General features: G+C 42.8%; 1 protein-coding gene across 2 annotated transcripts in view; it reads right to left on the bottom strand.

Moving 5' to 3' along the window:
- The window catches only part of scfd1 (sec1 family domain containing 1), a 262,452-nt gene that overhangs the window by 35,476 nt on the left and 203,654 nt on the right, over window positions 1–23,322 (bottom strand). For both annotated transcript variants that reach the window (XM_080202894.1, XM_080202895.1), the window contains exons 20-21: window positions 13,322–13,375; window positions 5,506–5,558 (exon numbers count right to left, since the gene is read on the bottom strand). In XM_080202894.1, the coding sequence (XP_080059020.1) occupies window positions 5,506–5,558; window positions 13,322–13,375 (107 nt within the window). The remainder of the gene's footprint in view (window positions 1–5,505; window positions 5,559–13,321; window positions 13,376–23,322) is intronic.

Below are 23,322 nucleotides of genomic sequence, written 5' to 3' on the forward strand. Positions count from 1 at the left end.
CTGGAAATCCCTTAGGGCTGGTGGTTCGGACAGGGAGGAATTTATAAAATGTGCCCAGGAAGGTTCTTTGGAACAATATGTTGATAGTCCAACTAGAGAACCATACAACGTTACAGCACAGAACCAGGCTTTTTGGCCCTTCTTGGCTGCGCCAAACCACTTTTCTGCCTAGTCCATCTGACCTGCATCTGGACAATATCCCTCCACACTCCATGTACCTGTCCAAGTTTTTTTTAAATGTTAAAAGTGAACCCGCTTTCACCACTTCATCTGGCAGCTCATTCCATACTCCCACCACTCTCTGTGTGAAGAAGCCCCCCAAAATATTCCCTTCAAACTTTTCCCCCTTCACCCTTAACCCATGTCCTCTAGTTTTTTTCTCCCCTAGCCTCAGTGGAAAAAGCCTGCTTGCATTCACTCTATCTATACCCATAATTTTATACTCCTCTATCAAATCTCCCCTCATTCTTCTATGCTCGACGGAATAAAGTCCTAACCTATTCAAACTTTCTCTGTGACTCAGTTTCTCAAGTCCCGACAGCATCCTTGTAAACCTTCTCCGCTCTTTCAACCTTATTAATATCCTTCCTGTAATTAGGTGACCAAAACTGCACACAATACTCTAAATTCAGCCTCACCAATGTCTCATACAACCTCACCGTAACATTCCAACTCTTTTACTCAATACTTTGATTCGTTAAGGCCAATGTACCAAATGCACTCTTTACAACCCTATCTACTTGTGATGCCACGTTTAGGGAATTATGTATCTGTATCCCCAGATCCCTCTGTTCTACTGCACTCTTCAGTGTCCTACCACTTACCTCGTATGTTCTACCTTGGTTTGTCCTTCCAAAGTACAGTACCTCATACTTGTCTGCATTAAACTCCATCTGCCATTTTACAGCCCATTTTTCTAGCTGTTCCAAATCCCTCTGCAAGCTTTGAAAACCTTCCTCACTGTCCACTACACCTCCAATCTTTGTACCATCAGCAAATTTGCTGATCCAATTTACCACATTATCGTCCAGATCACTGATATAGATGACAAACAACAACGGACCCAGCACTAATCCCTGTGGCACACCACTAGTCGCAGATCTCCATTCAGAGAAGCAATCCTGCACTACCACTCTCTGGCTTCTTCCATTGAGCCAATGTCTAATCCAATTTACTACCTCTCCATGTATACCTAGCAACTGAACCTTCCTAAATAACCTCCTATATGGGACCTTGTCAAAGGTCTTACTGAAGTCCATGTAGATAACATCCACTACCTTCCCTTCATCCACTTTTCTGGTACCTCCTCGAAAAACTCTCATAGATTGGTTAAACATGACCTACCATGCACAAAGCCATGTTGACTCTCCCTAAGAAGTCCCAGTCTATTCAAGTATTTGTAGCTCCTATCTCTTAGTACTCCTTCCAATAATTTACCGACTACTGATGTCAAATTTACCAGCCTATAATTTCCCAGATGACTTTTTGAGCCTTTTTTAAACAATGGAACAACATGAGCTATCCTCCAATCATCCAGCACCTCACCTGTGGATACTGGTATTTTAAATATATCTGCCAGGGCCCCTGCAACGTCAACACTAGTCTCCTTCAGGAATACCCTGTCCGGTCCTGGGGATTTATCTACTCTGATTTGCCTCAAGACAGCAAGCACTTCTTCCCCTTTAATCTGTACAGGTTCCATGACCCCCCTACTTGTTTGCCTTATTTCCAAAGGCTCCATGCCAATTTCCTGAGTAAATACGGATGCAAAAAATCCCATTTAATATCTCCCCCATTTCTTTTGGTTCCATATATAGCCGACCATTCTGATCTTCAAGAGGACCAAGTATATCCCTTACTATCCTTTTGCTCTTAATATAACTGTAGAAGCTCTTAGGATTATCATTCACCTTGACTGCCAAAGCAATCTCATGTCTTCTTTTAGCTCTCCTGATTTCTTTCTTAAGTAGGTTCTTGCACTTTCTATACTCCTCAAGCATCTTATTTGTTCCCCGTTGTCTATACATGTCATACATCTCTCTCTTCTTCTTTATCAGAGTTCCAATATCCCTCAAGAACCAAGATTGCTTATTCTTATTCACTTAGTACTGGAGAATGAGCCCCGTCAGGTCACCAAAGTTTCAGTGGGGGAACATATGGCAAACAATGACCACAATTCTGTAAACTTTTGAATAGTCATGGAAAAGTATGAGTGTTGTCCTATGGGTAAGGTGCTGAACTGGGGAAGGCTAACTACAGCTGGATTAGGCAGATTTGGAGAGGCCGTTTGAGGGTAAATCCACATCTGGCATGCAGGAGTCTTTTAAGGAGCAGTTGATAGGAGTGCAGGACAGGCATGTGCCTGTAAAAAGGAAGGACAGGAAAGTAGGAATCTAGAGCCGTGGATAACCAGGGGAATTGTGGGTCTAATCAAAAAGAACAAAGAGACATACATAAGGTCCAGGCAGCTAAAAACAGATGAAGCAATGGAGGAATACAGGGAGAGTAGAAAAGAACTCAAACAGTGAGTTAGAAGGGCACAAAGGGGTCATGAAATGTCCTTGGCAGACAGGATTAAAGAGTATCCCGAGGCAGTTTATACATTGTTAGGAACAAGAGGGTTGTCACAAAGAGTCGGACTGCTTAGGAACAAAGGAGGGGAATTATGTTTAGAACCCAAGGAAGTAGGTGAGATCCTAAATGAATATCATTTAGGATCAGTATTCACAAAGGAGAGAGACTCTTTGATTGGTAGTGTCTTAGAGGGATGTGTAGCTGTTAGAACATATCGCAATTACAAGGGAGGAAGTGTTAGGTGTTTTAGGAAGCACTAAGGTAGACAAATCCCCAGAGCCAGATGGCATCAGTCCTAGATTACTACGAGAAACAAGAGATGAAATTGCTGGGCCTCTAACAGAAATCTTTGTTTCTTCATTGAACCCAGAAGAGGAGACAGGGGATTGGAGGAAGGCAAATGTGGTCCTGTTTTATAAGAAGGGTAGCAAGGATAACCCGGGTAATTACAGGCCAGTGAGCTTGACAGCTGTGGTAGGGAAATTGTTGGAGAAAATTCTTAGAGATAGGATCTATACACATTTAGAACTGAATAGTCTCATTAGTGATAGGTAACATGGTTTTGTACGAGGGAGATCGTGCCTCACAAATTTGGTTGAGATTTTTGAGGAGGTGACAAAAATGATTGACGACGGAAGGGCTGTGGATGTCATCTACATGGATTTTAGTAAAGCATTTGACAAGGTACCTCATTGCAGACTGGTGCAAAAGGTTAAATCTCACAGGATCAAAGATGAACTAGCTAGATGACTACAGAACTGGCTTGGCCATAGAAGAGAGAGGGTAGCAATCTTTTTCTGATTGGAAGTCTGTGACTAGTGGTGTTCCGCAGGGCTCTGTACTGGGACCTCTGCTGTTTGTGATATATTTAAATGATTTGGAAGAAGGTGTAGCTGGTGTGATTAATAAGTTTGCAGAAGACATAAGATTGCTGGAGTTGCAGATAGTGATGAACATTGTCAGAGAATACAGCAAGATATAGATAGGCTGGAAAATTGGGCAGAGAAATGGCAAATGGAATTTAATCCAGATAAATGCGAAGTGATGGATTTTGGTAACTCTAATGCAGCAGGGAGTTATACAATAAATGGCAGAACCATCAGAAATATAGACACACAGAGGGATCTGGGTGTGCAAGTCCACAGATCGTAGTTGGGTAATTTAACTCTTTGGTTTTCTAAATGCATGTATTTACATGTAAATGGTATAATAATTGTTCCTGACTTGGGAACATAGAAAATGAGAGCAGGAGGAAGTAATTTGATCCTTTTGAGCCTGCTCTGCCATTCTATATGATCATGACTGATCATCCAACTCAATAGTCAGATTCCATCGTACCCCCATATCCATTGATCCCCTTCACCTCAAGTGCTCTATCTAACTGCTTCTTGAAAATATTCAATATTTGGTCTCAACTACTTTTGTGGTCGTGAATTTTTGGGTGAAGAAATTTCTCCTTATTTGTCCCAAATGTTCTACCCTGCATCCTCAGAGTGTGACCCCTGGTTCTGTAAACCTCTACCGTTGGGAACATCCTTCTTGCATTTACCCTGTCTAGTCCTGTTAGAATTTTATATGTTCCTATACAGGTTTCCTCTGCATTCTTTTGAACTCTAGCAAATTCAATCCTAAGCAACTCAATCTCTCCTCATATGTCAGTCCCACCATCCCAGGAATCAATCTGATAAACTTTCTCTCCATCCCCTGCAGAGTAACATCCTTCCTCAGATAAGGAGACCGAAACTCATCCAACATATTCCAGGTGTGGCCTCACCAAGGCCCTGCATAACTGCATTATAACATCCCTGCTCCTGTATTTGAATCCTCCTGCTCTGAAGGTCAATATACCATTTGCCTATTTTATTGCCTGCTGCATCTGCATGCTTATGCTCAGTGCCTAGTTATGAGGACATCCAGGTCTCCATGCACAGTCCTCTCTCCTAATTTGTGGCCATTTGGATACCTTCCCATTTTTGCTACCAAACCAGATAACCTTACATTTACCCAAATTATACTGCATCTGCCAATTATTTGTCCACTCTCTCAACTTGTTCAAATCACTCAGAAGGTTCTCTGCATCCTCCACACAGCTCACTCTGATGGGTAAACATTTTATGCTGAAACTGATCAGCCACTTGTCACCATGCAATTGTACAATATCTTTAACATATACTTCTATAAATGTATAAACAGCATGTTAGCAGGATCATAATGCAATTAGCTACCACAAACTCTAACTTTCACAGATATCAAAAATTATTGGAGAGCTGCTCAAAAATGTCGTGCTTTATTAAGGGCCACTCTCATAATTTTATCACAATTTAAACTCAAGCTCATACATTAAAATTAAAAAGATACATGTGCTATGTAAAGCTCATTTTTTTAAAATTTAAAGCATGCCAATTAATTTATCTCATGGCACGCTCCTGAAAATTTGCACTGTATTTGCAGTTACATTTTTGTTAAAAGTATTCAAGAATTATGTTAAACCAGTATTCTTTTTAATATGATTTACAGTAATAGCTAAACCTTTCAGGACTTCAGGTTTTTATCCCCAGATTTCCCAAAGGATATTTTGCCCATCCATCATTGTTATCACACAGTCAGCAAACATTTGCTTCCCTTAACTGAAGATTTTCTCCCCTTTCCTGAAGGTGGTATGATCCTACTGGTGTCAATAGATCTTTGGTACCATTTTATAATGGCCATTCTTCAAATACATACCATGTCCTTGCATGTCACAAATGCACACATTTTTGATTAGCTTCACTTTCAGGAAAAGGAACTGCGACTGATGACTCCTGTGTTAAAACTTTCACTGCATAATTTCTATTGTCTTGTAACAGCCATCCCATTCTATAAAGTTTTGAAAATTTGCTCTTCAGATATTGAATATACTTGCTGTTATGTAGTAAATCATACTGAACTTACCTCTCACTGCCACGAAGCATTTTAGGATCAAAATATCTGTAGTCATCAGTTTCCTATTGAAATAAAATTTTGGATTTTAGATCAAAGTTACAATTGCTTAACAATCATTAATAATCTTCAACTTGATTAGTGAAACAGGCAGGACGTTCTTCCCTACCAAACCTGAACTGGCAAATTAACTAACTGCTTGTTCACATGTCCTGATCTACTTTGCTACAAAGGTACAGAAATGCATGTACAATTAACTGTTAAGCTTTACATTTCTTAACTCCAGCTTCAATACAGCACAAACCTAAGCTTTTTACAATCTTTAAACAAGAGTTTTTTAAAAGTGATTGATGACATCAACCAACACGTAAAATGACAATTGGTCATTTCACTGGCCATGGAAACACAGACTGCAGCATATTGGTGTTGGATATTTAATTCATTCCACAGATGGTAGGAACAGCAACCCATCACCAAAATATTCATTATACATCTCAAAAGACTTCCTTAGTTATATCGGGTGCCAGTAATTGAGGCATCAATCCAAAGCCTGTTGTAACCCGTTGGTTAATTTAAAAAAGGCTTCACCCAACTGATAGTCAAGGGACAGTAATTTAATTGAAACATACAAAACAGTCACCATAATCACTGACTTATGATTAAAAAAAAGTTGATTTTGCTCCTTATTTGAATTTCCCCAGAACAGAGCATGATTGCAACTTGCTCAGAACTCTGTTAATGCAAATGCATAGCAGTAGTCTGGGAAGACTTTCCAATTGTTCCAATCCTCCAGTAAGGTGAAAGCTGCTTTCTCTGGGTGTGCAGCTGAGGTCTGTAACTCATCGACCCATAACCTCCAATCGCCGGTAGGCAGCTATGGTCTGCCAGAAATGCAGGAGCTATCACAACAGACCCAGCGCAATGCAGGAGGACCTGAATCACACTCCTTGTGATGCTGCCAGACTGGGAATGTCCACTGAGGTCCAATTTGAAACTAGCAGTTTTACATTGAAACCAGAAAGGATTTGAAAATTTTTTAATAAAATTTTTATTTTAGATAGCTAATGCTATTGTTATTGGCCCATTTAAAAGGTATTTTTTAATGATTGAAGCTGAGTTTCATTAAATAGGTTACATTGTTTGTTCTAAATTTGTGAAATTATTATTAAAATCTGCATTATACATGCTTATAAGTGTTTGTATGTTCTAGTTTATAATACTTTAAATCTGGGTGTATGGGGTGTCAGAGAGGGGTAGTACCTCTGGGTGGGGGAACATGTTGCGTCCTTTTTGTCCACTGTTTGTCCCCAACTGGCACTCAGCTCTCACCTGTGGCTCCCCGTAGCTGTTTGCATGCAACAGTGGCCGCATCCTGGGCAACGGCATCGACAAGCCGGCTAAACCAGATGAAGGTAGCCGACGGGTCTCAACTCCCAGTGAGATGGGGAGATGTTTATCCCAGCATGTGAAGACAGACTCCGGCGGATTAAGTGGATGAGACCAATGGAAGGTCCAATGGTCAAGAAGGCGGTCTCTGCAACCATTGTGGAATGCGAAGAGCAGGACAAGATACAGAAGACTCCTGATACACTGCGCCTAGTCCCATCTCCAGCTGTCTTGACTCTTGTCTTGCCACTGGATCCAGATGGGAATTGGGAAAAGAGAGTGAGGCTGATGCTGTGCAACTCTCCCTCACTTTAATCCAAATCAAGCGCTAGTCTCGACACCATCATCATCATCACTGAACAAACAAAATAAAACACAAGGTGATACCGCTCACCATTGGCAATTGGAACTCACGCTTTTGGACAACCCTACAGCAGACAGACTGGAGAGAAGAACAGCCTTAGCTGCCAGAGAGCTTGCAAGATACAACATTGACATTGCGTCCCTGAGTGAGACTCGTCTTGCCAACGTAGGTCAGTTGACTGAAACTGGAGGTGGATACGCTTTTGTCTGGAGCAGTCGGGCAGCATTGAGAGTTGTAATACTGGAGTTGGATTCGCCGTCAGGAGTCACCTTGTTCGGAAACTTGCTAGTCTACCCAAGGGTGTGAACGACTGGCTTATGACATTACAGCTTCCGCTACAGAACAGAAGTCAAGCCACCCTGATCAGCACCTATGCCCCCACAATGAACAACCCGGACGAGATGAAATTCAAGTTTTATGAAGAACTAGACATCCGACTATCAGCAGTGAGCAGTACCGACAAGCTGATCTTGCTTGGCGATTTCAATGCAAGAGTCAGGTGTAATTCTGCAATCTGGCAGGGACTCATTGGGAGGCATGGAGTGGGTAAGTGTAGCAGTAACAGCCTACTCTTAATGAAGACTTGTGCAGCACACGACCTCCTCAGCACCAACACAACCTTCCATCTGCCTACCTGTAACAAGGCCTCCTGGATGCACCCTGCTCTAAGCATTGACATCTTATCGACTATGTCATTGTCAGGAGAAAAGACAGGTGGGATGTCAGAGTGACCAAGGCTATGTGTGGTGCTGACTGCTGGACAGATCACAGGCTCGTTGTCTCCAAAATGAGGCTCCGCATCAGACCCAAGAGGAAATCACAAGGAAGCAAGCTTGTTGACCTACACCTCACAGGCAGCGCTGAGGATGACAGGGAGTGCTTCAGGGATGCTGTCCATTCATCTGCACTGAAGATGCTCAGGCCCTCTACCCATAAGCAGCATGACTGGTTCGATGAGAATGATGAGGAGATAGAGGCTCTACTTGCTGAAAAGCACCGTCTTCATCGGGCCTGTCAGAACGACCCATCTTCAGCTGCCAAGAAAAATGCTTTTACCAGTGCTCACATGACAGTTCAGAATAAACTGCGTAAAATGAAGGATGCCCGGCTGAGCGCCAAGGCAGATGAAATAACAAAGAACAATACAGCACGGGAAACAGGCCCTTCAGCCCAATGAGCCCGCGCCGCCATTTTAACAATGTGCTTTTCCTCCTCCACCCTTGACCCATGTCTATGCTTATGGTACGCCCACTGGAAACCAGATTAAGGGAGAATAATTTAGGGACAATTTGTTACACCAATCAGCCTAAGAGCACATCTTTGGGATGTAGGAGGAAACCAGAGCATCTGGAGGAAACCCACGCAAGCACAGGGAGAATGCGCAAACTCCCACAGACACTGGCCCAAATCCATGTATCTGCACAGCAAACAGTGATAGTCACTGAGCTGTCATGGTGCCCATCTGCTGGTCCAGTTTAAGCATACACAAAGATGCAAAGTACTAGGCTACTCTCGAAACATTCAAGAGCAGCCCACGCACGACCCACCGTGTGTACACCCCTCGTTAGAAAACAAGGTGGACCAACGCATCTGTGGAGTAAAAGAGAAAAACATCAACACATGTAACAGTTGATTTCCAGGAACGTCCCATGGCTCTGATCCTTATTTAAAACAGTCTCCTATAACCCTCCATCCCTATTTCGTTCATGTGTCTATCTAAGTAAACCTTAAACAAGTCCAGCGTGCCTGCCTCCACCACCTTACTTGGCAGTGCATTCCATTCCCCCACAACCCTCTGTGTGAAAAACCTCCCTCTAGCATCCAAATTATACCTCTCCCCCCTCACCTTAAGCCCGTGGCCCCTCGTGATATTTGTCTCCAATCTAGGAAAAAGCCTGCCACTGTTTACTCTATCTATATCCTTCATTATCTTAAACACCTCTATTAGATCCCCCCTCAATCTCCGTCTTTCTAAGGAAGACAGCCCCTATTTACCCAATCTTTCCTCATAACCCAGTCCTTCCATATCAGGCAGCATCCTGGTAAACCTCCTCTGCACTCTCTCCACGTCCTTCTGGTAGTAAGGTGACCAGAACTGGACGCAGTACTCCAAATGCAGTCTAACCAATGAAATACAGGGATACGTTGACAGAGACGACTTGCAACGGTTCTAATGAAGCCCTCAACATTCTCTATGGACCTCAATCTATCCGGAGTTCCCTCCTCCTGAGTACAGATGGTACAACTCTCATTACAGAGAGGGCTCAGATCCTGCAAAGATGGGCTGAACACTTTGAAGCCATCCTCAATCAACCGTCATACATTAACGATGAGGCAATAGGCAGGATTCCCCAGGTCAATATCAACAGCACCATGGATGACCCACCGGTAGTAGCCAAAGTCACAAAAGCTGTCAGCCAGCTATTCAGTGGCAAAGCCCCAGAGGCAGATGCCATACCCACAGAGATCTACAAAGCTGCTGGTCCTGCACTGATCGAGAAGTTCACCGAGTTGTTCCAGTCCTTTTGGAAACAAGGATCCACGCTTCAGGAACTTGAAGATGCTTCCATCGTACACCTCTACAAGAGGAAGGGCAATCAGCAAGTATGCGACAACCACTGAGGAATCTCACTGCTCTCCATCACAGGAAAAACCCTCACAAGAGTCCTGCTAAGTCGCCTGGTTACTCATCTGGAGCTGGGCCTACTTCCAGAGTCACAGTGTGGCTTCCACAAAGGTCGCGGGACTATTGACATGATTTTTGCTGCGCACCAACTTCAGAAGTGTCAGCAGCAGAATCGCAAGCTCTACACAACCTTTGTTGATTTCGCAAAAGCCTCTGACACTGTCAGCAGACAAGGCCTATGGAGGATCATGTCAAAGTTCGGCTGCCCCTCTCAAATTCATTCAGACGGTATGCCAGTTCCATGATGGCCAGAGTACTGGATGACAGAGAATCCTTTGAGGCATTCCCAGTCACCAATGGCGTCAAACAGGCTGTGTGCTCGCACCCACACTGTTCAGCATGATGTTTACTGCCATGTTGAATGATGCCTTCCAGAATAGTGTTGCTGGAATCAGCCTCAAGTACAGAGTGGATGGGAAGCTCTTCAATCCGAGGAGACTTCAAGCTATTACCAAACTGAAGGAAACTCTTCTGAGAGACTTCCTCTTTGCCGACGATTGCACACTGTATACTGACTCAGAGCCAGAGATGCAAGTCAGTATGGACAAATTTTCCACGGCTTGTGACAACTTTGGACTCACCATCAACATTAAAAAGGCTGAAGTCATGCACCAGTCTGCTCCTCATGCACTGTACACAGAACCTATAATCACAATTAAAGGGCAGAGACTACAGGCAGTGGACCAGTTCACTTATCTTGGCAGCACTCTCTCCCGAGCAGTGACTATTGATACAGTAGTTAACTGCAGAATAGCAAGGGCAAGTTCTGCTTTCGGTAGACTGTGCTCCACTGTATGGGAACGTCGAGGACTCAGCCCAGCAACAAAACTGAAGGTCTACAGCTGTGTAGTACTCACTATCCTCCTGTATGCCTGTGAAATGTGGCTTGTGTATCAAAGGCATGCAAGACAGCTCAATCACTTCCACATGACTTGTCTTCGCAGAATATTACGCATCAGATGGTAAGGCGCTGAAGTTCTTTCTACAGCAAGTCTACTATCAGTCTGCACACTGCTGATGAGAGTGCAGACCCGGTGGGCAGGTCATGTCATCCATATGCCGGTCAAGTGCATAACTAAACAGCTCCTTTTTGGGGAACTCTCTGCTGGAAGACGCTCACACGGAGGGCAGAAGAAACGTTACAAAGACACACTCAAGGCCTCCCTGAAGTCGCTTGACATAGATACGACCACCCGGTAATCGCTGGCACAAAACCACCCTACCTGACGCTGCCTCATCCAAAGGACTGTCAAGCTTACGAAGCAAGGTGTATTGCTGAAGCACAACTGAAGCGCGAGCTGCGCAAGTCCAGAGCCACCAGCGAAACAACTACAGTGCCTACACAAGTCTGTCCAATATGTGCCAGGACATTCAGTGCCCGAATTGGCCTGATCAGTCACTTCCGGACACACCGCAACCAGCCTCAAAATGACTAATGGTGTCAAGGTCCTCATCGATGACGATGGACGAACAGCGTGACATACGGAAGATGAAACAATGAAGTGTGTTTCACACAAATGGGTAGTGGAAATTTGCAACCCCCAGCCCCAAATAACATGGACATCACATCAAACTTTAGAAAAAACTAAGATCAATAAAAACTTTGTTCAGTAAAGGGTATTGTGAAGAAAGATAATATTTTTAATGTTGGGGGGGGCGGGCGGTGGTGGTGGTTTAGTGTGTTATTCGTAGAATCCCTACAGTGCAGAAGGAGGCCATTCAGTCCATCAAGTCTGCACTGACTTTCCGACAGAGCATTCCATCCATGTATGTCTCGCTAATCCCCCTAACCTACACATCACAGACTGTAAGGGACAATTTAGCATGGCCAATCCACCTAACCTTCAGATCTTTGGATCATGGGAGGAAATCCATGCACTCCAGCAGGATTAAACATGGATACTTCCAACACAGCTCTCGTACCTCTCGTTAGATACTTCTCCATGGGGAGAACTTACAAACTCCACACAGTCACCCAAGACCGGAATTGAACTCGGGTCCTTTGCACTATGAGGCTTCAGTGCTAACCACCTGCCACTATGCCACCCTAGGTAACAGGTTTGTGGTTGTGTGTGAACATGATTCAATTAAGTTAGAGGCTGGCTGTCTACAAGGGTGACAACTCAAAGAAGCCTAGGTTTGACAGACAGGCATTTGAAGTGAATATGGCTAAACTGAATTTTCTACAATGTGCCATGGGTAGAGACTTGCATTAAAAGAGAGAGTTTGTTGTGTTCAGTTGTTAAATTTCAAAGGGAAATAAAAAGGAATTTACAACTTGGAAAAGGTCATAAATAGATAAGGCAATGTTATTGATGTTTATTTTGTCTAAAAGTAAAGGCAGTAGGACGATCACAGAAGATTTTTATAAACTAGGAAAGATGAGTTTCAAAGAAGGATAAGAGCAATGGAATAAAGATGAAAGAATGAAAACTACTTAAGGAGCTGTATGAGGGCTGTGTTGGAAGTAGCCATGCTTAGACCTGCTGGAATGCTGCTCTGTGTGTTAGAAAATGCACTGAAGATATGTGCTGTAGCAATTTTTAACCAATCTGCCAAAGTGTCGCTTTTCCAGAAAGTAGGGTTTTGTTTTAAAGTTTCTTGAATTTCTACAATGAAATGGGTGAAAGGCCTTATGATAAACTATTACTGGACTTTATAGATCAAGTATTGATAAGGGACAACATGGTGGCACACTGATTAGCATTGCTGCCTCACAGTGTCAGAGACCTGGGTTCAATTCCCAACTTGTCACTGTCTGTGGAGTTTGCACATTCTCCCCGTGTCGGCGTAAGTTTCCTCTGGGCACTCCAGTTTCCTCTCTCAGTCTGAAGATATCCGGGTTAGGTGCATTGGCCGTGCTAATTTGACCCTTAGAGCAAGGAGTTATGGCCTGGGTGGGATTGTGGTTGGTGCAGACTCGATGGGCTGAATGGCCTCCTTCTGCACTGTAAGATTCTATAATTCTAAGAAGGGATTGTTGCCTAAAGTAATTATTTCTGAGTCTAACCGAATAGGAAGTCATTTTGGGGGAATGTTCTATAACAACTGTAAATGTAATCTTGTGGGTCTAAATTTCCTTTTCCTTTGTTAATAAACATTCTAATCTTCTAAATCTTGTGATAAACTTGCCAAGTTTTCCTTTGGGAAAGCTGGCAATTAACACCTGCTGGATGTAATAATATCAAGACATATGGATAAAGGTAGGTAAATTAAACTGAGGTATACATTAAGTATAATTCTCTAACGGTGGAACAAGCTTGAGGAGTTAAGTGGCCTCCAACCCCTGTTCCTGTATGTCTATATTCTTGAGTGAAGCACACATCAGGGTAATTTAAAATTTCATCTTGCCTTTCTGAACTTACGATTTTAATGTCAAGAGTTTTACTCACAGGATTGGATTTCATCTCTATTAGATTGTCCAAGATACGAGTCACTGGTAGATTCTGTAAAGACAATCAGAAATATATTTGTTATTGGCTTTGAAGAATGGTGGTGAAATATTCATAAAGATTCCAGTAGTTTTACTAAACTCCTTGAAGGCTATTAATACTGTTCTTTATGTTTTACGAACCCTAGTATTCTGACATTAAAAGGTTAAATTATTAGGATCACACATTTTATTTGTTCAGTATTGATAGCTTCCCACATCAATGGTACAGTGAATGGGCTACAATTTCTACTGCCTATATCTCTCCCAGAAAAAGGAAATTAAACAAATTAAAACTGTCCTGACTCTAACACACAACATAAGCAATAACAACTTGTATATGTTCAGCACCATTAACAGAGCAAAATATCATGAGGCACTTCACGAGGATGTTACCAAACAGAATTTGACACTGCGTCACATGTGATATCACAGAATCCTGATGGTGCAGATTTGGCCCATTGAGTCTGCACTGGCCACAATCCCACCCAGGCCCTACCCCCATAACCCCACGTATTTATCCTGCTAGTTCCCCTGACACTAAGAGGGCAAGTTAGCATGGCCGATCAACCTAACCCACACATCTTTGGGGAGAGTGGAAACTGGAGAACCCGGAGGAAACCCAAGCTGGGAGATCACGAAAGACAACCAAAATGAGCATCTTAAAAGAAGGGAAGACAGGTAGTGAGATCAAGAGGTTTAGGGAGCAAATTCCAAAGCTTACGGTTTTGGCAGCTGATGCCAATGCTAGATTAATTAAAAACGGGAATGCTTAAGATGCCAAAATTTAAGGGGCAAAGAATGGGGGGGGGGTGGGGAAGGGGGCTGAAGGGGTTGTAGGGCTGGAGGATATTTCAAGAAGATCATGGACTAATTTGAAAACAAGGATTAAATTTTAATGTTTGATGTATTGTAAGACATATAATCAGGAGCTAATAGAGATGGTGCAAATTTGAGCTGGGCAAGAGGGTTTTGGATGACTTCAGGTTTACAGAAAGTAGAATATGGTAGGTCAGCCAGGAGTGCATTTAAATGGTCAAGTTTAGGTGACAAAGATACGAATAAGGGCTTCAGCAGCTCATTGGCTGAGACAAGGGCAAAGCCCAGCAGTGTTACAGAACTGCAGTTTCAACAGGGTCTTTTAAGAGACTTTTCAATAAGTACATGGAACTTAGTAAGATAAAGGGTTATAGCTAAGCCTAGTAATCTCTAAGGTAGGGACATGTTCGGCACAACTTTGTGGGCTTGAAGTGCCTGTATTGTGCTGTAGTTTTATTCTATGTTTCTAACTGGAAATAGGCAGTCTTGGCGATGGCACAGATCTGTGGTCAGAAGCTCCTGGTGAGGAGAAACGTGAGACCAAAATCAATTTCAACCTCGAATCGTTGCCAGGAAGAGAAATGGAGTCAGTGACTAGGGAACAGAATCTCCAGCAGGGGCTGATGACAATGGCTTGGATTTTAATTGGAGGATTCAACAATTCAGAAACATGTGCTGTCACCGAACATGTGGAAACTAATGCTGTGTTTTCAAATGATGTCACCAAGAGAGGTAAGAAATAGGAGGCGGCCAAGGATAAATCCCTGGAGGACACAAAAGGTAACGATGCAGGAACAAGAAGTGAAACCATCATAGCAATTAGATAGATAAGAATGGAAGCAAGTAGTGCAGTCCCACATAACTGGACAACGGAGGAGAAGTGTTGAAGAAAAATGATGTGGTCAATCAAATCAGAGGCTACACTTAGGTCAAGCAGGATGAGAGAGATTAGTTTACTTTTGTCACCGTCAGAAAAAATGTCAGTTGTGATTTTTATAAGAGCCATTTGCTATTTTCAAAACAAAATAGCCTCTGTTTTGGTATTCTCCAAATCGCACCAAAAATGGATTATTCACCATTTCCATAACATATTTAAAATTATGCACTTGGACAGCAATTTTGCCTGTACGGTGAGGTATAGAAATCCATGGGATGTGTCCTTTCTCAAGGCCATTTGCCAGAATTAGAAAAAAACACATCCAAACCAAACAGCATTAATTTATTTCATTATAATTAATTTCGTATCCCATATATACATCTACAATATACCAAAATCGTACCTCTGTAGATATTTCTTGGTGTCCCAGTTTTACTAACTTTACAAATGTGGGCATGAATGGGATAATGAAACTGTCTCTCAATTTTCACACAGTGATTAAATCCTCCCAGCAGTCTTGGTCCTCTTGGTCCACTTCAATTTTGTGTGTCCGTGTTTCTCCACATTTCAGCCTTCAATGCAGAGAAATACCCAGGCTTCAAATAGCTCTACTTTTTTCCTTTCCTCCTACATTACTGAAAGCTTTTCTAAGTATAAATAATATTAAATTAAAGCATTTTATATACGAGCTATTAAAACGTGGACTAATAATTAATGCAAACAGTTGATCATTCTTCCTTCAAGTAGTGATGACTTTAAATTTGATCTAATATGAATAGTTGATCCTATTAATTCACTACAAATTACAAGTCTCACTTTAGTTTCATGACTTTCCTAGATGGACACAGTATTTACATAAACTCCTTCACTTTGTGACTATCATCACAGTATCCCAACAGTGCAGAGGAGGTGGCCATTTGGCCCATCAAGTCTGTACTGATCCTCTGGCAGTGTATCTGCAAATCTTTGGAGTGTGGGAGGAAATTGGAGCACCCGAAGGAAATCTACACAGACACAGGGAGAACATGCAAACTCCACACAGTCACCCAAGGCCAGAATTGAACCTGGGTCTCTTGCAATGTGAGACAGCAATGCTAACCAGTGTGTCACTGTGCCACGCTAATAAAAAAGCAAATTATGCACCCTCTCAGGAGATGTTCAGGGTCTCCTTGATGTTTGTCTTAGTAAGATACTCATTCCAACAAATTATTTAATGCAATGATTTCCTGTTTGCCTTTGTGACATTTCTACCAGTAAAATGATGATACTCAAATAGTAGCTTGACCCAAATAGGTAAAGTGACTTTATAGAGGCTTTCAGAAGCTAATCAGTATTTAGTAATTTATAAAACATAATAGGCCAAGTTAAAATAATACAACAATCCTCAATAAATAAGTTTTGTTTATCTGAAACTCAATACTTAAATTCAATGAAACTATTGAAATGTAGGGCTCAGCTTTTCTGTTGCAGTTGAGTTACTGATGTTGGGTGAATTTCCAAGAGCTGATCTCGCATTGTGTCAGCACCTCATGCTTTACATGGTCTATGACCAGCAGGCCAACTTAGAAGAGATTGGGAACTCCACTGTCTGAGCTGGGAGCTGTCAACATAGCCAACTTGATTGAGTTTTTGAGGAGGTGACAAAGATAATTGAAGAGGGAAGGGCTATGGATGTGGTTGATAAGTACTTTATTAAGGCATTTGACAAGGGTGCCACATGGCAGACTGGTGCAAAAATGAAAATCACATGGGATTTGGGGTGGGCTGGCTAGGTGGATATAAAACTGATTCAGTCATAGAAGACAGAGTAGTGGTGGAAGGATGTTCTTCAGAGTGGAGATCTGCAGCTAGTGGTGTTCCACATTGATTAGTGCTGGGACGTCTGTTGTTTGTAATATACGTACATGATTTGGAGGAAGATGTGGGTGGTCTGATTAGTAAGTTTGTGGATGACACGAAGATTGGTGGAGTTGCTGGCAGTGCCAGGGATTGTCAAAAGGTACAACAGGATATTGATAGATTGGAGACTTGGGTACAGAAATAGCAGATGGAGTTTAATCCAAGCAGATGCATTTTGGAGATCAAATTTAGGTGAATTATACTGTAAATGGAAGAATCCTTAGGAATATTACAATAGAGGGATCTAGGTTTGCAGGTTCATTGTTCCCTAAAAGTGGCAACAAAGGTGGCCACGGTGATTAAGATGGCATATGGCATAGGGCGTTGCTATGAGGGAAGGCTGAATAAACTAGGATTGTTTTCACTGGAAGTGCAGAGGCCTATAAAACTATGAGGGGCATAGACAGGGTGGATAGCCAGAGGCCTTTTCTCAGGGTAGAGGTGTCAATTACGAGAGAACACAGGTTCAAGGTAAGCAGGGAAAAGTTTAAGCAAGATGTGCAGGGAAGTTTTTCACGCAGAGCGTGGTACATGTCTGGAACGCGCTACCAGAGGAGAAGGTGAAAACAGGCACATTAGCAACATTGAAGAGACATCTGGATGGGTACATGAATAGGGAGGGAATAAAGGAATATGGTCTGAGTAAGGGTTTTGGAAAGAGCATTACAATCCACAGTCCTGTTCCAATTTCATTTATCAAACCCCTATAAGTAGCATCTGTTCATTTTTTTCCAAGTCGTTTAATTGCAGAAACACATTTAATTCCTGGTTGTATTTATTTATATTTCTACTTCAAAGCTCTTTTCTATTAACCGATTCAAAAATCTGGGAATTTCACAAATCCCATTTGCATCCTGTTTAATCAGTTTTATCATGGATCGCGCTAAATTTCCAGTGTGGCTCAAATGCTTACACTGGGATGTAAAAGTAGCATTAAACAAATTTCAGTGCTATATTTCACTCAGAGAGACTAAGTCCTCTTCTTCTTCTACCACCATTATTCTGGTTAGCGCATTGATGATCTAACTGGAGAAAACTCTTATGAATTAATTTTTCATGTGATCATTCTTGAAACGGCTTGTCGAAACAGTAGGCAGATTGTCCAACTATGGAAGGGATCATATTGGCCCTGATGTTTGGGAATGAGCCCAGCCAGGTGGTCAACGTTTCAGTAGGGTAGTAGTTCGTCCACAGTGACAACAATTCAGTAAGCTTTAAGGTACTGATGGACAAAGAGCAGTGTAGTCCTCAAGTTAAGGTGCTAAATTGGGGGATATTAGGCAGAAACTAAGAGTGTAGATTGGCGGCAGATGTTTGAGGGCAAATCAACATTTGGCACGTGGCAGACTTTCAAGTGCAAGCTGACAGGGATTCAGGACTGGCACATCATGAAGGATAAGTATGGCAAGTTTTGGGAACCATGGATAACAAGAAATATTGTGAGCCTAGTCAAAGAGTAAAAGGAAACATTTGTCAATACTAGGAGGCTGGGATCTCAAGAAGCAAGTGTGGAATACAAGGAAAGTAGAAAGAAATTTAAGCAAGGTGTAAAGAGGGCTGAAAGGGGTCATGAAAAGTCATTGGCCAACAGAATTAGGGAAATCCCAGGAATTTTTTATACGTATATAAAGAGCAAGAGGGTAACCAGGGAGAGAGTTAGCCCACTCAAGGACAGGGGAGAAAATCTATGCATGGAGCCAAAGGAAATGGGCGAGGTATTAAATGAGTATTAGAACATAGAACATAGAACATAGAACATTACAGCGCAGAACAGGCCCTTCGGCCCACGATGTTGCGCCGACCAGTTACAAAAACAATGACCCACTAGCCTATACCAATCCCTTTTCGTCCATAAACCTATCCAGAGATCTCTTAAACGCCCCCAAACTAGACGCATCTACAACTGCAGCAGGCAGGGCATTCCAATCCCTCACCACCCGCTGGGTAAAGAACCTACCCCTGACATCCGTCCTGTAGCTACCCCCCCTTAATTTAAAGTCATGCCCCCTCGTGCTAGCTTTCTCCATCCGAGGAAAAAGGCTATCACTATCCACCCTATCTAAACCCCTAATCATCTTATATGTTTCAATAAGATCCCCTCTTAGCCGCCTTCTTCCCAACGAAAACAACCCTAGATCCCTCAGTCTCTCCTCATAGGACCTCCCCACCATACCAGGCAACATCCTAGTAAACCTCCTCTGCACCCTCTCCAACGCCTCCACATCCTTCTTGTAATGCGGGGACCAGAACTGCACACAGTACTCCAAGTGCGGCCGCACTAGAGTAGTGTACAGTTGCAACATTACACTGCGACTCCTAAATTCAATCCCCCTACCAATAAACGCCAAGACACCGTACGCCTTCTTGACAACCTTATCTACTTGATTCCCAACTTTCAGGGATCTATGTACACACACACCTAGATCCCTCTGTTCATCCACACTATTCAAAGTCCTCCCGTTAGCCCTATACTCGACACATCTGTTGCTCCTACCAAAGTGAATTACCTCACACTTCTCCGCATTAAATTCCATCCGCCACCTCTCGGCCCAGCTCTGCAACCTATCTAAGTCTCCCTGCAGACTATGACACCCTTCCTCACAATCTACCACACCTCCAACTTTGGTGTCATCAGCAAATTTACTAATCCACCCAACTATACCCTCATCCAGATCATTAATATTTTGTGACAGTATTTGCTCAAGAGAAGGACTTGGTGAATGATGAATCTGGGAAGGGTGTGTAGATAGTTTCAGTCATGTTGAGATCAAAAAGGTGGTGGGTATGGGGATTATTCAGAAACATTAAGGTAGAAAAGTCCCCAGGGCCTGATGGGACATATCCCAGAATACTGAGAGAGGCAAGGGAGGAAAGTGCTGGGGCCTTGAGAGAAATCTTTGTAACCTCACTGGCTACAGGGGAGATGATGTAGGTATGCCGGCGTTGGACTGGCGTAAACACAGTAAAAAGTCTGACAACACCAGGTTTTAGTCCAACCTATTTATTTGATAATATACTCGCAAGCTTTCGGGTTAGCCCCTTCGTCAGGTGAAGATCCCAAAGGACTGGAAAATAACCAATGTTGTTCCTTTGTTTAAGAATGGTAGAAAGAATAATCCAGGTAATTACAGGTGGGTGAGCCTTACTTCAGTGATAGGGAAATTACTGAAGAGGATTTTTTGAGACAGGGTTTACTCACACTTGGAAATAAATGGATGTATTAACAAGAGGCAACAGGGTTTTGTGAAGGGAAGGTGAAAGAACAAAGAAAATTATAGCACAGGAACAGGCCTTCGGCCCTCCAAGCCTGCACCACCAATGTTGCCTGACTTAATTAAAACCCTTCCCTCTCTTCCCATCCTATTCACGTACTTAACAAGATGCCCCTTAAAAATCACTACCGTATCCGCTTCCACTTCCTCCCCCGGCAACAAGTTCCAGGCGCCCACCACACTGTGTAAAAAATCTGCCTCGTACGTCTCCTTTAAACCTTGTCCCTCACACTTTAAACCTGTGTCCCCTAGTAATTGACTCTTCCACCTTGGGAAAAAGCTTCTGAATATTCACCCTGTCCATGCCCGTCATAATCTTGTAGACCTCTATCAGGTTGCCCCCTCAACCTCCCATCGTTCCAGTGAGAACAAACCAAGTTTCCCCAACTTCCCCTCATAGACAATGCCTTCCACTCCAGGTGACATTCGGGTAAATCTTTTCTGCACCCTCTGCAAAGCCTCCAACAGGATGTTGCCTATTATGAAGGGTGTTAGCCCTCACTAACTTGATCAAATGTTGGTCGACTCTCACTAACTTGGTCAAATATTTTGAGGAAGTGAAGAAGATGATTAATGAGGGTAGGGCAGTGGATGTTGTCTACATGGACTTCAACAAGACCTTTGACAAGGTCCCTCATGGCAGACTGGTGCAGAAGGTGAAATCGCATGGGATCAGAGGTGAGCTGGCAAGGTGAATACAGAACTGGCTCGGTCATAGAAGTAGAGATGCTGGTGTTGGACTGGGGTAAACAGTGATACTTCTTACTCGGTCACAGAAGACAGGGGGTAGCAGTGGAAGGGTGCACATTTCTGAATGGAGGGCTGTGACATGTGTGTTCCTTAGGGATCAGTGCTGGGACCTTTGCTGTTTGTAATACAAATAGTTTGGAGGAAAATATAACTGTTTGATTAGTAAATTTGCAGATTACAAGACATTTGGTGGATTTACGGATAGCAATCTGGACCATCAGAGGATACATAGAACATAGAACATTACAGCGCAGAACAGGCCCTTCGGCCCACGATGTTGTGCCGACCAGTTAAAAAACAATGACCCACTAACCTAAACCAATCCCTTTTCGTCCATAAACTTATCCACGGATCTCTTAAACGCCCCCAAACTAGGCGCATTTACAACCGCAGCAGGCAGGGCATTCCAATCCCTCACCACCCTCTGGGTAAACCTACCCCTGACATCCGTCCTATAACTACCCCCCCTTAATTTAAAGCTATGCCCCTCGTGCTAGCTTTCTCCATCTGAGGAAAAAGGCTATCACTGTCCACCCTATCTAAACCTCTAATCATCTTATATGTTTCAATAAGATCCCCTCTTAGCTGCCTTCTTTCCAGCGAAAACAACCCCAAATCCCTCATCCTCTCCTCATAGGACCTCCCCTCCATACCAGGCAACATCCTGGTAAACCTCCTCAGCACCCTCTCCAAAGCCTCCACATCCTTCCTGTAATGTGGGGACCAGAACTGCACACAGTACTCCAAGTGCGGCCGCACCAGGGTTGTGTACAGTTGCAACATGACGCTGCGACTCCTAAATTCAATCCCCCTACCAATAAACGCCAAGACACCGTATGCCTTCTTAACAACCCTATCTACTTGATTCTTGATACAGCAAGATATAGATCGGTTGGAGACTTGGGTGGAGAGATTGCAGATGGAGTTTAATCCAGACATATATGAGGGAATGCATTTTGGAAGGTCTAATACAGATAGGAAATATACAGTAAATGGCAGAACTGTTAAGAGTATTGATAGGCAAAGGGATGTGGGTGTACAGGTACATAGGTCACTGAAAGTGGCAATGCAGGTGGTGAAGGCAGTCAAGAAGGCATATGGCATGCTTGCCTTCATCGGCTGGGGCATTGAGTTTAAAAACTGGCAAGTCATATTGTATCTTTAAGCCACACTTGGAATATAGTGTTCAATTCTGGTTGCCACACTAGCAGAAAGATGTGGAGGCTTTGGAGAGTGTACAGAAAAGATTTATTAAGATGTTGCCTGGGATGGAGGACATTAACTATGAGGAGAGGTTGGAGAAACTTGGTTTGTTCTCACTGGAACGATGTAGGTTGAGGGGCAATATGATAGAAGTTTACAAGATTATGAGGAGCATGGACAATGTGGATAGTCAGAAGCCTTTTTCCAAGGTGGAAGAGTCAATTTGTAGGGGGAATAGGTTTAAGGTGTGAGGGGCAAGGTTTAAAGGAGATGTACAAGGCAGGTTTTGTCGCATAGGAGGGTGGTGGGTGCCTGGAACTCGCTGCCAGGTGAAGTAGTGGAAGCAGATACAATAAATGAATTTTAAGGGGCGTCTGGAAAAATGCATGAATAGCGTGGGAATAGAGGAACATGGTAGTGGGTTTTAGTTCAGTGGGGTAGCGTGGTTGGTGCAGGCTTGGAGGACCGAAGGGCCTGTTCCTGTGCTGTAATTTTCGTTGTTTTTTTATTCATTGAGCTAAACACGCGGCACAGGATTTCACTGGACGCATCTTAAACGAGTTGACAAATCTAACCGTAAACTGTTTCAGTTTAAAACGGCCATGTGTTAGGCAGCTTTTATGCCCTTCTTAGGCTAAACGGGTTCCAAGTAATTATGCACCACATTTTACAGAAACCAAAATTCAATTTGATTTCTCTTTTTACTCACACTAACCTAATTTGTTAACTTGGTGTTTGTATGTTAACTGCATCATCAGTTTGTCTAATTTCCTTCATAATCTTGAAAATAGGAATTAGGGTAGTTCTATTTCCTATTCACTAAACAACTTCTTTAATTTTTTTGTAACTATAATTGAAGAAATATCTTCATTGCTCACTTCCATATCTCATCAATGTTACTAATATTACTCCTGTAATTATTAGGTAACCACATTCTTTGGTCCATTTTCATCATTGTACCACACAATGCAGAATACTGAAATAAGCCTGCATTTCAATCTATATCAGTCTACAAGCAATTGAAATATTCATTTGTGATATTCTGCTCCCTTTAATATCCAGTTTTTCGAGTGAGCTGGTAGCTCAGAGTTCTACCGTAGTTTTCAAAGTGTTGCATTTCACCTTTGAGCTCTGCCACGTGTG

Source organism: Carcharhinus amblyrhynchos, chromosome 14 (genome assembly GCF_965287045.1).
Source record: "Carcharhinus amblyrhynchos chromosome 14, sCarAmb.v2.hapA, whole genome shotgun sequence".
NCBI lineage: Eukaryota > Metazoa > Chordata > Chondrichthyes > Carcharhiniformes > Carcharhinidae > Carcharhinus > Carcharhinus amblyrhynchos.